At 43.0% G+C, this 16,883-nt stretch overlaps 1 protein-coding gene across 1 annotated transcript in view; it reads right to left on the bottom strand.

The window, feature by feature from the left end:
- KCNH5 (potassium voltage-gated channel subfamily H member 5) overlaps nucleotides 1–16,883 on the bottom strand; it is a 235,023-nt gene that overhangs the window by 206,302 nt on the left and 11,838 nt on the right. Inside the window, exon 2 of the mRNA XM_075926373.1 lies at nucleotides 7,109–7,232. Coding sequence (XP_075782488.1) covers nucleotides 7,109–7,232 — 124 coding nt within the window. The remainder of the gene's footprint in view (nucleotides 1–7,108; nucleotides 7,233–16,883) is intronic.

Below are 16,883 nucleotides of genomic sequence, written 5' to 3' on the forward strand. Positions count from 1 at the left end.
GGCTCTGCACCATCCTGATGGTGGAAAGAGCCTTCAGTGTAAATGTGAAATCTTCTCAGTGTCTAGCTTCATTATTCCTGAATGCTGACTTCAGTACACTAGACCAGTGTTTCCTAAACTTTTTAACATCGAGGAACATGAAACAATATTTTTTTTTAATGGGGAACAGCAAAGATTTTTTTCCCCTCTCAACAAAAAAGTTGGGGGGAAAAAATGGTCAGGGGAAAATTAAGAAAGAAAAAAACCCAGCCATTTTGAATTCTGTCGTTCTCCACAGCACACCTCCGACTGCCTCACAGCACACCGGTGTGCCACAGAACACAGTTTAAGAAACACTGCTCTAAATACACAAGGTGAAGCCCTGGCCCTACTGAAGCCAAGGAGAGTTTTGCCATTGACTTCAACAGAGCCAGGATGTCACCCACAGGCTTTTCATCCAACTTTGAACAGCAGTAAATCAAACCAGGAGTGAATGTTTCCCTCAGTCTTTGAGACATGGAACAGAGTACTGCAGCAGTTTCCCTGATAATGCTGACTACAAACAACCAGTTCAATGAAGAGCTCTAGTCCCCTAATGATCTTTCTCTTTAGGTGTGGTTCAGCCGGCATACACAGACTCTCACAAAAGGTTCAGAAACGAGTAGTCCTGGGACACCATAGGGACTAACAAAAATATAGATTAAAAACCAACAAATAGTCTAGAAGCACCTTAAAGACTACCAAAACATGTAGATGGTATCATGAGCTTTTATGGGCAAAACCCACTTCTTCAGATGAAATGATCTTGAGTGGAGGGGGAAAAAAGGCCTCAGAAGAAGAAGGGAGAGGGAAAAAGAATTATCCATCAGTTGTAGTCCCAGTGCTGATGAGGCTAATTGAGTGTGCTGGAAATGCTTCTTACTTACCTTTTGATGTCAATAGAGTGTTGAATGTAAGGAAAGCTGGTGTTATAATATGTTGACCAGTTCAAGTCTTTGTTCAAGCCAATGGAGACGGTGTCAAATTTGCATATGAAAAGTGTGTGCAGAATTTCACACCGCAGACTTCTCGTTTTTAAAGTTACAGACTAACACAGATACCCCTCTGAGCCTTCTACAAAATGTTCAGGGAACCCAGGAAAGCTCAGGATGTCTCCGAAAACTGTTGGCCACACCCAGCCCTAAACTAAGCCTTGTTGAGACAGTCAAGACAAAGAGAGGACTGGAGCAGTGCCCAGACAATGACAAACGTACAATGCGTGGGAAAGCTCTGCTAACCAAGTGCTCAACAGGCGGATTTTTTCCATGAGTACTTGCATAAATGAATCAATGTCTACTAATGACCATTGAGTTGATATTCTGAGAATACGACTAGCAGTATCATTTTCAGAAAGATTTTATAACAGTTCATTCTTTTGATTTATTCAATAAGGCCTAAATTTGCATGAGCATGAACAGATGCAAGGAAAATATTTCTCTGGGACAATTTAAGCTCATCGTGCAACTGGAAGTAAAGAATTGTTGTGTGTGAAATTACAGGCAGTCCCCGGGTTATGTACAAGATAGGGACTGTAGGTTTACGTACAAGATAGGGACTGTAGGAACTGGCGTCAGCCGCTGCTGAAACTGATCAGTTTCAACAGCGGCTGAATCTGGACGCCAGTTCTGACTTACATACGGATTCAACTTAAGAAACCCAGCCGTCCCCAAGTCAGCTGCTGCTGAAACTGATCAGAGGCTGATTCCAGGAAGCCTGGGGCAGAGCAACTCTGCCTCGGGCTTCCTGTAGTCAGCCCCTGGTCAGTTTCAGCAGCGGCTGACTTGGGGACGCCTGAGGCAGAGCAGCTGGGGTGCTGCTGGGTTGCTCCAGTAGCGCGGCTCCTCGGCGCTACTAGAGCAACCCAGCAGCACCCCAGCTGCTCTGCCCCAGGTGTCCTGATTCAGCCACTGCTGAAACTGACCAGCAGCAGCTGAATCAGGACGCCTGGGGCAGAGCAGCTGGGGTGCTGCCCGGTTGGTCCAGTAGCGCCGAGGAGCGGCGCTACTGGAGCAACCCAGCAGCACCCCAGCTGCTCTGCCCCAGGCGTAGGCAAGAAAAACCTGGTCTGCTGGGGGGAGAGGGGGGGCACTAGCTGCACCCCCCCCCCCCCCCCCAGCAAACCAGGGAGATGCAGGTGGCGGGACCGCCCGCGTCCTCCACGGCTTTGCTCCGTCTCCCTGGTCTCCTGACCAGGGAGACGGGGAGCAAAGCCGCGGAGCACGCCCACAGCGGGACAGCCCAGGCGCGCCCGGGCTGTCCCGCTGCAGGCGTGCTCCGCGGCTTTGCTCCGCGTCTCCCTGGTCTGCTGGGGGGGCTCCCCCCCCAGCAGATCAGGGAGACGTGTAGCAGCTTTTCTCGCCCCAGAGGACGGGGGCGGCGGGACTGCAGTGCATCTGGGCGTCCCGCCGCTCCAGTCCTCCGGGGCGAGAAAAGCCCCGTTCGTAACTGCAGATCCGACATAAGTCGGATCCGCGTAACTCAGGTATTGCCTGTACAGCCTAAATATGCTGAAACTGCAGCCACCCCTCAGACCTTCCCAGGTCTCATTTCATTGGTGCACAATATTCATCAACTGACTCTCATGTTTCCGCCTGCTGAAAAATGTTGTGCATGGGAGAATGCTGTGGTGTTTCCAATTGACCACACAATTTCTGGTGTAATACGTGCCATGCAAAGATATATTTATAATCTCTATAGCCTAAAGCTCTAGTAGTCTAATATTCATGCTTGCATTGACCGTTATGTGCCACTCAGCTGCTACAAATATGCCATAAAGCCAGTCGATCTGGTCAGGTTGGAAATATTATTGCACGGGATAGGGATGTTAAATTGCGTTTAAATCAGCTAATGGAGTAGTAACGGACTACTCAATTAGTCGATAAGGGAGAAAATGCAGAGCCACAGTGGGGTTAGCTCCTGGACTCAGGAGCTAACCCCACTGCATCTCTGCCTTTTAAATGTATTAAGAGCCACCAGGCTCTTAATACATTTAAAAGGCAGCGATTCAGTAGGGGGGACTGGGAATGAGTCGGGAATCAGCTGTCTCAGCTTACACCCAGTCCTCTGCTATGCCTCTCCTCCCCTGCTACCCCTCCCCCCGCTGCAGAGATGGTGCTGGGGGGGGGGGGGGAACAGCTTTTAAGCCGGCTCCCCCTCAGCACCAGCTCTTGCTCCCCCCTTTGATACCTCTTGCTGTCAGAGGCAGCGGAGGGTGGGGGGCGGGGAGCAACTAGTTGAGTCACTACTCAACCACCCAATTACCCAATAAGCATATGCTTATTGGGTAGTCGACTAGTTGCTTACATCCCTCGCATGGGATTATCCACAAGTGGTGAAGGGCTAAAGTTGAGGCCCATGGTGGCAGGGGGCATGACTGTGGGTGCATCTCTATGCTCTGGCTATTCCCAACCACTTGGGGCTGCCGGCAGTCAGGCATAAATTAGAGCATAGATTTATGCTTGGGTCTGCTCCAGCATATACTGGGGGACAAACTGGCCCATGTCCAAACGGATAGACACAATAGTGGAATACAACTATCTTTGTCCTTCACCACACTTAAGACCTGCACCAAGCACAGCTTGTACCACATGAATCAGGGCCTAGAGTCTAAGAAATTATGCATTATGTATCTCTCTGTATGTGTATACACTTTTGGGCTGAAAAGCAATATAAATGTAGCAGCATAGCATACTGATCCCATAGCATCAGAAATCTGCTTTGCTTTAATCCATCTAATGCGATGTTTTATATCAATGCTATTTTGGATACACGTGATGTTGCAAGCAATCTTATCACATGTAGACTGAGAACCTAATTCAGAAAGAAAGAAAAAAAACTTATGTATTATGTTGATCAAAATTACTCCATGTATCCAAAACCCAGGCATTTATTGGCTATCATCTTCACAATCCCTCCTCAATATCACTTACTATACTTCTCACCCTCAACACCACACGCTCAAGTGAGTAAATCTAAAAAGACACAGTCCACCCAAAAACTGTTCTCTCTTACATACAGCAGCATCATTTTTTTTAGAATAGTTTCAAAACTGTTCCTATCTTGAGTTGTCAACAATGACTCATGCTATTCCTGGAGATTTCAACCCTCCCCCCCCTTCTCCCCACCCAACACCATACAATGTCATTTCCTTAAAATATCCCATTAAAATCTCCAGGACTGCTTTCAACAGTCGCTGGGAGATTGAGGCGGATTTTGGGAGACTCTAGATCAGTGTTTCTTAAACTGTGTTTTGTGGTACACCGGTGCACCACGAGGCAGTTAGAGGTGTGCCGCGGAGAACAACAGAGTTCAAAATGGCTGCCCTTAAAGGGTCAGGCAACTTTTTTTTTTTTTTGCTCAATAACATTTCCCCCCAGCCTTCCCTCTCCCCGCCCCAACAAAAAAGTCCTTGGTGTTCCTCATAAAAAGAATTATTGTTTCGTGTTCCTCGGTCTTAAAAAGTTTAAAAAACACTGCTCTAGACCAATCCTGAAGGGTTATTACTCCTGTCTGAAAGAGCATACACAGTATGTTAAACCCATCTTAGAACTTTTTGATCACAGTCTCTTACTCCACATATCAGCAAATTTCTGGAATTTCTGCTGATGTGGTATTCAGAGACCTTGGGACAAATGGAAATCCTGATACCGCACACTGTAACTCAACCAGCTAAGGACCAAGCATAGAAAAAAGTACAACCCCCAAGACTCTAAAGTGGATGGGTAGCTGGAAGTGAAGAGAAAATAGAGTGTATACTAGAAAGCAGCCCTGTCTTCCCTACTAAAGTCCTACTGAGGGTCCACATAAGAGTGACGTGGAGAAGTGGGCCAACACAATGGAGGTGTATACACTGAAGATGGAAGATGGAATTTCCAACTCCAGTAGACATAGCCACATTCGCTCAATCAGGGCTAAATAAGAATTTTAATCAAGGTGGAGCCAGGAGTGAGACAGAGTAGCAGCCCTGGACACAACACAATCCAAGATCCTAGGTGGTTACTCAGGGCGGCTAGCCCCTCCCATGGCAATGCTGCTATTTTTAGCATACTAGCTTGATCAGAGCTAGGTCAGGTATGTCTACTCCCCAGCTAGACATTATACCTGCCAGCTCCAGTGCATATACCCAATGCCCACGGACCATTTTCATCATCTAAATAGGGCTTATGAGGGAGTTAAATGGTGCGCAGGCCTCTTGCTAGCTCTCCCCATAGGGGAAATTTAACCCCAAATAAACTTTTACATTCTCAGAGAAGGCGAGAGACTGCTCCACTGGTTATACCCATAGCACATAAATATGCATTAAAAACGCTGGTAGGCAACAAACCTTATGCACCTCCACTGTTTGAAGTATAATTGAGGGGTTTTTAAAACAGGGAACTCACAAGTCCACGTTTCAAAGGTGTTTAATTAGCATTTTCCTGTATTTCTGTTCTGGACTTGGAATGGTTTTAATTCAGATCCATACTAGAGGCTCCACTGGTAGTGAGTAGCTTATATGGGTGTGTTTCAGTACAAAGAAAAAATAGATGTAATTGTGGGAGTTCAACAGGGCAATTGTATCAGTGCATCTGGTATAGCTGCGAGAAGGTTGTTTCTCTCACTCCCCATGAGTTTGTAAACTTGGTTGCTATTGCCCGTATTCATATTGCATGGTAATATCACAAGCTTGTTCCTATACCATTGTCTGCTGTGGGAAACCTGAGTACTTTCAGGGAACTTGATTCCAAAGGTTTCCCCTCCTCCTCAATAGAGAAAAGCAGAGCAGGCTACATTTTACCCATTCCCATTAGCGATGCGCCCCTTTGTCTCTTGGTGAAAAGAGGGTGATAGTTAACATGCCACACACAGAGACTCAGATTTGCTCCCTGGGATGCTCCAGTTACCAGCAGGGTTACCAGGGTGCGATTCCCCTTACAGCAGCAACCCTGCCAAAATTGTTAGTGCACATTCTTTATGGGGTTTGGCGTTGGCCAACCCAGTCCACAGAATGCATCTCCTAGCAATACAGCCATAGCATCTCCCAAGCATTCAGTTGGGGAGTCTAGAATGGATGCTTGGCCGTAAATTAAAGTTGTCCTCTCCTGCCAGACCACTAGACATAGAATCACAGAATCCTAGGGCTAGAAGAGATCTTAGGAGGTCATGGAGCCCAGCCCCTGCCTAAAGCAGGACCATGGTGTGGTAGAATGTCTACCCACTCTTGGGGGTAACTACCCTAATGGTGACAAAGGAGGTGGTTTGCATGGGGGTAGGCCATCAACTGCTGTATCAAGGTAGTGAATTAAAGGAAAAACTAGCTTGTTTTCAAAACACGGCAGAAAATCTAGTCCTTGGTAAATGTTATAAGCTAAAACCAAATCTATATGATCATCAGAAACATTCTCTTTTTATTTAAGGCTCAATCCTGCAAGATGCTGAACAGTCTGGCCCGGCTCCAGCAAAAGAACTGGATCAGTTCCATTGACTTTAGTGGATTGATTGACTCCAGAGCTACACACGTGTACACAGTTAGTCACATGTTTAAGTGCTTCACTGGATTGGAGACAAGGTGGTCAGCATTGTACAGGATCCGGCCTTAGTAATTATAAATTCTATTGACTACACTGGTACCTTAAACAGTTTATTTTATTTGTAATTTTACAAACTTCTAACCAATCATTTTTAAATTAAGGCTTTCAAGATAATTTAAACATTGTAAAGCAGAGTACAAGGTTGAACCTCTCTAATCCGGCACTCTCCAGTCTGGCAACATCCATGGTCTGGCATGAGTTTAGTTAGCCAGATGTCCACTTACCCTGGCTGTGGCCAGGTTTCCCGCGGTCCCGTAAAGTTTGTTTATAGCCACCAGTTCTGGCTCTCTCAGTTGTGTGCTGTTATTTAGCTCTAATTTACCCCTAAATGTCTTGTAAGCCCGGTAAGCAGTGAAAGTGTTGGTAATGCTGTTAGACAACATTGACCTCCTACAGTCTGGCAAATTCTCTGGTTCAGCGCCGGTCAGGTCCCAAGCATGCTGGATTAAAGAGGTTCAATTTATACTAATTTTCACTCAATACATATAAATTAGCTTGTAAAATATACAGAAGTTACATACCTGCAAGTGCTACTTTTCTGCATAACGTCAGCTCGATGATATCCAGAGAGTTTACAAAAACCGTCATTACTATAAACTACAGGCCAGTCCACAATCTGGGCATTTCCCAGTAAAAAGCTTGATTCTAAAAAAGAATAAAAAAGAGAAGAAAATTTGTAGTTAACCACCAAGTAAGGTAGCATAATCCTTGTGTTATAAACTAATTGCAGACATTTCTTCATATTGATAGCATCAACTGGACAGGAGTTTAACAGACAACTTAATTAAAGGCTCTAATAAAAAAAGGATGTGGTATTATAAAATGAAAAGTTACATTTGATTGGACAGGATTTGTTTCTAGTATGGTTTAAAGCTTTTCACCTAAAAGTACTAAAATACCAGCTTTTACCTATCAACAGCTGATCAGGATATTGGCACTTGATAAAAACCTTGAGCCACATTACAAATTGTTTTTTCATGTTAAATTGTCAGCATGCCTAGAATTGATAGCAGGCATGCTACATAAGAAGACAAATAAAATACTGTACATTTCAGAGTTCCCAAAGTGTTTCAAACAACTATTCAGAGGCAGCTACTTCTGGGGAGGAGGATGGCAGCCAACAGGCCGGGGGGGGGGGGGGGGGGGGGAATTTTCACAGCTATTCACGGTGCTATATCGCATCTAAAATGGCAGAAAATATTTAAGCTGAATGGAACTCTAATATAGTAATGGGAAGCAAGTTAAAAAATTCATATTATAGATATAGAGACGGGAAGTGTCTATTTACAACATAAAAGTGTTGGCTCTAGTTCATTCTATCAGCCTATATCATTTCCTGTAAATGCTAATGTTTGCAGTGAGTATTTTCAGGAGGCTGACCCCACATTGAAATGTCACTTCAATCATCTGTTCTTCTTTTACTCATGGCTCCAGCTCATATACACGGATTGGAGCTAATCCTAAAATAGTCTGTTCCTCCAAGCTTCTTTCAGTAAGGTATTTCTGAAGCAGGAAGTATCCATTTTCTTCATCTATATGCCACATTATTACATGTTTATCAGCAATTCAATGCTCTCCCTATAGTCTAAAGATGAGGTTCTCCTGTTGTGATCCAGCGTCAACTTTAAACGTTACGTAAATATGGCTATTAAACTGCTGCTAAAAACTTAATGAAATATAGCCATCAGATATTTCTCATGTAAAAACCTTAGTAGTGATACAAGTATCTTCCCCTCAGTGAAGGTATTATTCAAAAAGGTCCAAAAGTGAATTTTTAACAGCTAGCATTACAATAGCTAAAAGAATTATTCCCACTGCTTTTATTTATTTGATATATTTATTTTCCTTTCATATCAAAGGATGATAGTTTGAGTTTTATACGTTCTACGTTATACTCTTTTCTATGGTTAATTGGCTAGAATGGAGAGTATATAATCCAAATAGTATTCGATTGAACATGGTAAGTATATTGGAAACAATTTGACTTTCTACATGCCTCTCTCTTACATACTTTCCAAACTTGAATTTGTTTTAAAAAAAAAATCTGAAGATAAATATTTTTCCTTGTGAAAATCCAATACAGAATAACATAAGGATAGAGATTTGGGTTTTGTGAAATTTAACCTTTTTAGATTTGTATAATTAGTCTCAGTTCACCAAAAATCTCTCTTCCTTCACCTCACAAGGGGGAGTCAATATTTTTTAAACGTCTTTTTCTATCTACAGAAAAGCAAGAGCTTCTATGACTAGACTAAGACTAGAGCTTCTGTGCACACAAATAAATAAAAAATATGGGGTGACACTAAAAGTTGTACCATTGACTTCAGAGCCAAGATTTCACCCACTGTACCGGTATTTTCTGTTTTTTTCCCCGGACAGAAGATGAAAATCCTGGGTGCAGAGAGGCAGAGGCAAGAAAAGCCTCAAAAGCCTTCTTTTTTTTGTTTTGTTTTGTTTTGTTTTGTTTTTGGCTTAACTTCTCAGGGTCCTTTTTTGGGGGGGGGTTCGGTATTTTTTCAGAAACCATCTGGCAACCCTAGAAGTAATGGGGAACCCCAGGCAGGTTCCCCTGCTTGCCCTGCAGCCCCGCACACAGCTCAGAAATGCGGTTGCGGGGCACATTCTCTTTATGAGTCTGGAGGAAAGAGGGGAAGATTCAGACACAGCTCCCACCCCCAGCATAATTCCTTTGGCCAATTCTGGTGAGAAACTGGCCAGTGGGAGCTGCATGTTTGAATAACAGAAAGCCACAAAGCAAACCCCCCTTCCCTCCTGCTCCGTTACTCACTCAAGCACATAGCTGAACAGGAAGAAACATTTTAAGCTCTGCAAGCCTTTAGCTTTGCAGGCAGGTTTGGCTGCTGGCTTGTAAGTCTCCTGGCCAGAGCCTGATTCGCACCCCAACCCCTCCCTTCCCAACTCTCTGCCCCCCAGTCCTGCTCTGCTACTCCACATGCATCCATACCCTCCCCCAGATCTGGCACCCCAATCTCCTGCCTGAGATCACAATCCCCTCCTACCCTAGGTCACATCCCAAAGCCCTGCCCCCCAGTCTCCTGCCCTACATCATAACTGCCTCCTTCACCCAAACTCCCTACCAGACTCCGTTCTCCCTCCTGAGCCCCAATCCCTTACCCTAAGCTCCCTTCTGCACCCAACCTCTATCCCAGACTCCATACCCAAACCATTGATATGATGGAAGAGTGCGGTCCTTGACCACTTTCCAATGTCTTGAAGTGGTCCCCCATCAAAAATTATTGCTCACCCCTGTTCTACATTGTGTGTCTCTGTTTGTAACCCTCACTGCATCATTTTCTCCCTACTTTCTAATTTGGACTTTCTGTTCTTTCTCTCGCTGTCTAAGAATAACACTAGTCCAGAAATGTTTGGATACGAGTTCAACTTTTGAACCCAGGATATTTAGTGTGTGCATCACTAATAGCTGGAGCTCTAAAAAGGGATTAAAGGACTTCATGGTGAGGACAAATATATATATATTTATATATATTGATGAGCAAACGTAAAAGATGGTCAAGTTTGGAAATGTAGCCAGAGTTCTTTTCTGCACCACTCTTATTTTCACAGCACTACTGCAGGATTAAAAGGACCTTATCCTTTAGTAACACCCTCTGCCTTTCCGATTCTGAATACGACTGGTCCCATAGGATAATTCAGTGTTGTCCAGTTCATCTGCCTATTAGAACTGCTAAATGCTCTTCACAACATTCAGCCCAATTAATTCCTCTTGCGTAGGCTGGAAGACGCACACGATTCAGAGTTGGTGCAGGACTTAAAAGTTTCCATGAAAGGAAATTCTACTCGGGAGACATTGTGCTAATCTACAAGTAATATCACACACATGCACACACTCATTTTATATGATTATCTTCCCTAAGATGTTCTAGACACTTGCAAATAAAACACGCCTTACATGAAAATAGGGAATCTTCCATTCACCAGAAGCAAACTGACTGGCTAACGTTTCCATTGTATACATCTATCAACAAAATCAGATAGCCAAATGTAAAATCATTCGGGGACATCATGTGGATTTGTGACACTCCCTGGGGGACTTGTGGTTCACAAACCAATAAACAGATTATATAGATATGAAGTCTTATCATTTGTGACAGACACAATCTTGAGCCTATATTCCTGTTACGTAACTGTTTCAGAACACAATATACCCAGCATAAGAGGCGTGTCACAGCCAAGAGCAGACATATGGCATGCCTGATTTTTGTTTATATATTTGCACTTTTACAGCACCTTACATCTGAGGACTGCATAGTGCTCCAAAAGCATTAATTAACAAGGCTGCTCAAACCCATGGGAGACACGAAAGCAGCACTTGACTTTGGGTTCTTATTTTGTTCTGGTTTTGCTTTTTAGATTTCATGAAAAAACACACAAAAAATCAAACAAAAATGCAAAAATTTAGCACAACATCATTGTAACAAGCATCAGGTCAAAGAGAAACAAAAAAAACAAGCCTCTTGCTTTTTGTACTTAGTTTCTTCTCTTTAAAACTTTGAATAAGAGCCGATGATATACACATACCAGGGGATCAATGTACAAAAGTTTGTAAATACAACCTGGAAAATGATGATTTAGTAATCACATCCTGTCTGAGTCAACTTATAACTGCTTTAATGCATCCATGTAACATCAATCTTATCCCCCTCCCCCACTGGATTGCTGCGAGTTATTTTCTCTATCTAAGTTGTGCTTGACAACATTTACATTAACTCTGTGACTTTGTGACTTTGCCAGAAAAAAAATTTAACAGCTTTTTGCTAGCACCAGAATTTCGACACAAAGCAGGGTTAGCTTTCCCTCATCAGGACTGGAGACACCAGTCATTGGCTAATCTGTCCCATATATGTTTTGTCTTGACACAAATTCCTAAAATACCATGGGGGTCTGTGCAAAGTTTGTTCAACAGTTCTGAATACAAAATTCTGACCTTCTCCAAGCACCTGTAAATTAAATTATTTTTCCTGAAAACAGCAGGAAAAGGGCACCGACATGCCTTCTATAAAATGTATATCTCTAAAATCATAACAGGCATGGAGAAAGTGAATAAGGAAAAGTTATTTACTTGTTCCTATAACATAAGAACCAAGGGTCACCAAATGAAATTAATAGGTTGCAGGTTTAAAACAAACAAAAGAAAGCTTTTCTTCACATAGTGCACAGTCAGCCTGTGGAACTCCTTGCCAGATGATGTGAAGACCAGAACTTTTACTGGGTTCAAAAAAGAACTAGAGCAATTCATGGAGGTTAGGTCCATCAATGGCTGTTAGCCAGGATGGGTAGGAATGGTGTCCCTAGCCTCTGTTTGTCAGAGGCTGGAAATAAATGACAGGAGAGGGATCATATGATGATTACCTGTTTTGTTCACTCCCTCTGGGGCATCTGGCATTGACCACTGTCAGCAGACAGGATTCTGGGATGGATAGACCTTTGGTCTGACCCAGTATGGCCGTTCTTATGTTCTAGTGGTAAGAAATTAAGTATTCAGGACACAGAAATAAAATACACCTCCATTTTATTCAGACAAAGGCACAGAGTTGAGTGACATGCACAAGGTTGCACCCCAAATCTCTGGCTGAGATTGCACCCAGGGGTCCTTGCTCTTACCCCTCTGTTCTGCTAACATAACGTACAATGTTGCACATTTTTGTACTCTTATTTCTTTTGCAATCTAACCTCTAATCTATGTAACAATAGACATAAATGAACGGAGGGTACGGCATAGCAACTTACGTGGGTTTTACTTGGTATGAGATGTAATTTTGTGCTGGGATTCGGGGTTGCCAAAGCACGGAGGGGCTTTCCCTGTCCCACAGTTTCTGCCAGGGACAAGATCAGGGGCTGCTGGGGAATTCCCTCATCCCAACTGCCGGGGAATTCCCTCATCCCACCTGCCCAACACTGCTACTGCAGAGTGGGGGCAGGGCATTGGGATTTCTTCCACAGGGCGTTGCTGCCACAGAGAGGGACTGGAATGCAGGGTCTTCTCCCTATCCTGCCCCACAGTGACCTGGACTCTGAGCTTAATCAACTAATCGCTATTTGGCGTAGTTACAAAATTATAACCCCTACCTATCTACGGCATTTCTAGAACATCCATCTCCATTGTGTCCAGGGTTAAGATTTATACAGAGCTGACTATAGTGGACTCTGCTCTCCATCTCCCCTAAAACCCTGCTGGTTGTATTTGCTGGGAGTTAGCTTTGTTTCTGTTTCGTGTTTTGTACTTGCAGGACAGCTTGGGTCGGTGCTTCGTGTTCAAAATGCAGTTGACTTTGGGTTCATTCTCCTCTGGCAGGCTGCTCCAGAGACACAGAGCACTGTGGCTAGAGAGCCTTACCCAAGAAGAATTCCCCAAGACATTGGCCATGGAAGAAGGCATTTTTTGCCTCTGCTAACATCTGGGTAGTGATAAAACTTCAAACTACGTTGATAAGCAGAACAAGGGCAGTAGTCAGGCTGTATCTTTAGGCAGTCTCCCTCTTTGTACCAGTTCCCTTGTGTCAATGCCAATGGACTGAAAAGTCCAGGGACAAAAAGCTTTAATTTATATTTATTTTAGTTTTGTAGAGTTTGGGGAATTTTAAAGGGCATGTTCCCCTTAGGTTTCTTTGGCTTGGTTTTAATTAGATAAATCAATAAAATTAGCAAATGCTATGAACTGATATTTTACATATATAATTGGAATCACAACACCCCCTACAACCGGGGCGGGCAAGAATTTTTATTAGGGAACCATTCCAAGATTTTGGTAAGGGGTCTAATGCCGGTCTTTTCTATGGAGGCTCTGAGGAGTCTGGGACAGAGAATGGATGAAGAAGGGAGCTCAGGGTAGGGGACTGGGATGCAGGAGAGGGTGTGGGATCTGAGAGGGAGTTTGGGGCAAGGAATTAGGGTGCAGGATCCGGGACAGGGTAGGGAATACAGGAGTGGATTTTGACCCAAGAGAGGAGTGTAGAAGGGGGTGAAGGGTCTGGAAGGGAGTTGTGACCTCGGGCAGGCAGGGGAGGGGAGAGGTGCAGTGGGTTTGGGTGGTAACTTGGGACAGGGAGCTGAGGGGTAGAATGAGGTGGGGTTCTAGAGGGCGGCTCTGGCCAGCAGGCACTTTCCTTAGGCAGCTCCCAGCCAGCAGCCCAATGGGAACTCCAAAGCAGGCTCCCTGCCTGCCATAGCCCTAGGCTGCTCCAAATGGCTAGAGACTCCCTCCATGTGTCACTCCGGCCAATGGCAGCTGCAATAATTGGCCTGGGGCAGGGACAGCACATACAGTTTCCCCCTTCCCACTCCGCCACAGACATGCGGTGCCTAGAAGTAGTGTCAGCCCTTTTGAGCAGACACAGGCAGCAGCAGGCCTTATCTTGCCCTCCCCTGCCCTACAATAAAGGAAAAAAGAAAAGAAAAAAATACAGAAGTGCTTACATCTACCTCTGTATTTGCATTACTAATATTTTACATCAGGTATATTTAAATTAAAGGCAGAATAACCTTATAACTTTCCAGTACAAGCTGATAAAATAATTCCTTGCACAGCATGAGGTTACTCACACGAGCAAAGAAATAGTAGGATCATGACCCCAGTGTGTAGTCTGCCTGTGGAATTCATGGCCGCGGAGAGGCAAGCTCTCTAGTACAACCTAGCTTTACAAAGAACTGGATTATTTTACGAGATATAAATGACATCTGATATTCTGCATGGCACGGTACAAGAAAACAAATCCTTGATAAAATATGGGTAATTAAAACTCCTGTAAACTAAGTGTTGTATGACCCAGGAAGGAACATTTTTCCTTCCATGTACAGCAACACACAACTTGCCATGTAAATTGCTGAAGACGTGAAGAAGTGGGCAGCACTTAAATTTGGACCATTCAATATTGGCCATTGCTTGAACACCAGATATTAAATGGGATAGACCCTCATCCAAGACAGGCATATAGGAGCAGACAATTTGCCAATTAGCTAACTGTCATGCTTTAAAAAAATTCACATGAAGCTAACTTTAAAATGTTCCCAATTATTAAGCTGACATGTCTATTTGTGTATTCACTCTTGCTTAGATTTAATTGATGTGCTGAAAATGCACTTTCATTTTCCATGTCCTTTGATGAAAATCCATTTTTATGGTTTCTAAGCAGATCTGATGGCCCGGTGTCCACCAAGCATTTTTCACACCCTCATCTTGCTAGTGTGTTGCATGAAACAAAGTTCAGTAGGATATATATATTCCTTTAATTAGATATTTCTAAAACAGTGATGTTTATAGGAGAATGCAGGCATGAGGCAGGCCTCAGGCATCAGACATGCCTGCCTCAGAAAGATTTCCTAGAATCTCAGAAGGGTCAGCAGCCTTAATATTACTCTCATATTTGCAAACTTTAATACAGATGGCAAACAACTGTACTGCTGAATGAACACAGTGAGCAAATCTTCTACCTTTTGCTAGCACTGTTTCTTGTAAAAATCAAATGTATTTAAGTTATTTGTGCTTCTTTTTTGCACATAAGCTCCTTCATATAAAAAAATAGGAAAGAATATTGTACTATGTAGGACTATATAGTAGTAATATCAACACAATCTCACAATAGCTAAAGTTCAGCTTTTTGCTGAACCTGGAAACCTTGTTTTTAAAAAATAAGTACAATGTTCAAGCAATTTTTTTAACAACAAAGTGCCCAAAGCCGTGTAAAAATACATGTTACATAATGATGGGAAATCAAGAACTGCTAAATCAGTCTAGGAGAAGATGTGTTTAGCCAAGTGGAGAACATCATCTCTCGTTGTCTTGTCTTAGAAATAATCAAGTACAATTTTTGTTACCATGTCATATTTACATCTCTTTGCAGGAGAATATGCAACTAGCTTTTTAAGGTGCCAGCCAATGATGTTGGAAGGAGGAGATATACAAAAAATGCAGTAATGCAACCAGAAATAAGAAAAACACACACATCTTTCCATCTGCATAGATTTATAATCCAAATCAATTTTACATATAGCCATTCTTCCAAAGCAGACAAAGCACAGCCAGGACCTGACAAGCTGTGTGAAAATGCCTGGAAATTAAATTTAAATTTTGGTTTGCTTCTTAATTCTCTTATGAGAATCCCAAAGCACTTACATGACTGTCAATCAACTGTCCCAATAACTAAACCAAAATCAACGTAGTCCTGCAATCTGCACAACCTCCTCTTGGAAAACTCATGAGACTCTACAAAATAAAAACTTTTCAGCTTCGCCCTCCCCCAGGTTATATTAGATTTCCTTTCAGCCAATCTAATCAAGATCTGACACAGGCAAATAAATTCTGTTGAATTTAGTCAATGTATCAAACTACACACTCATGGCATGGTACGCAACCCTACAGAATACAATGGAAAATCGCGATCCTGCAAACTGACCTGCCTAGACAGAGCCCCACTAAAGTGAAGAGAGCTCTGTGAGTCTATCCATGTGGAACAGTTCGCAGAATCCAGGGCCAAACTTAAGCCCGGTGCTATAAATGAACCATTACGCTGATACCGCAAACATCCTTTTGACAGTCTTAATCTGTATTGTAAAGGCCAGTCTACATTTTCTAAGAGAGTTTTATTTCTCATGCCTTTTAAATACATAGAATTACATCCCCCTTTTCAAATTAATCCAGAGCTAACTTCTGACATCTGCTCGACAAATTAATCACAGAACAATTTCCTGCTCCAGACCTTTATTGTTACTATTATTGTCGTTAATATTTATGTTATGATAGCAAACGGAGGAGCAACTCCTTATTGGTTCGCCATTGAGCTACGTGCCCTATAAGCCAAAGTCCCTGCTCCAAAAAGCTGCTCGCCAAAAGTTATAAAATTGGGCACACACACATATATGTTTAACTGTTTTATTACCATGTGGTTTGTATGGCAGTTATGAGCGTGGCAGTTGTCAGCAATTTCAAAGGCAAACACAGCAAGAAAAACAGTATAATCTGCATTTAACTTATTGTCCAAAAATTGAAAAGTTAAATTGGTTGCTGCACAACAGATCCAGTCTCATATATGGTCTGATCATTCACGGTTTACTGACAAAGACACATATTGAGGTGGGTGGGAATTATGTCTCAGTAATGACAACTTAGTGTACCTATTGCTTGCTTGAGAAACTGTTTTACTGCAGGGTGGCCATAGCTTTTACACTGCTTGCCTTCTAAATTCATGTCTATATGTATAGCACTGCAGAGGCATATCTAATAAAGATGCTCTATGCTGTTGGCATTAAAAATCCCACAAC

Source organism: Pelodiscus sinensis, chromosome 4 (genome assembly GCF_049634645.1).
Source record: "Pelodiscus sinensis isolate JC-2024 chromosome 4, ASM4963464v1, whole genome shotgun sequence".
Taxonomy (NCBI): Eukaryota; Metazoa; Chordata; order Testudines; family Trionychidae; genus Pelodiscus; species Pelodiscus sinensis.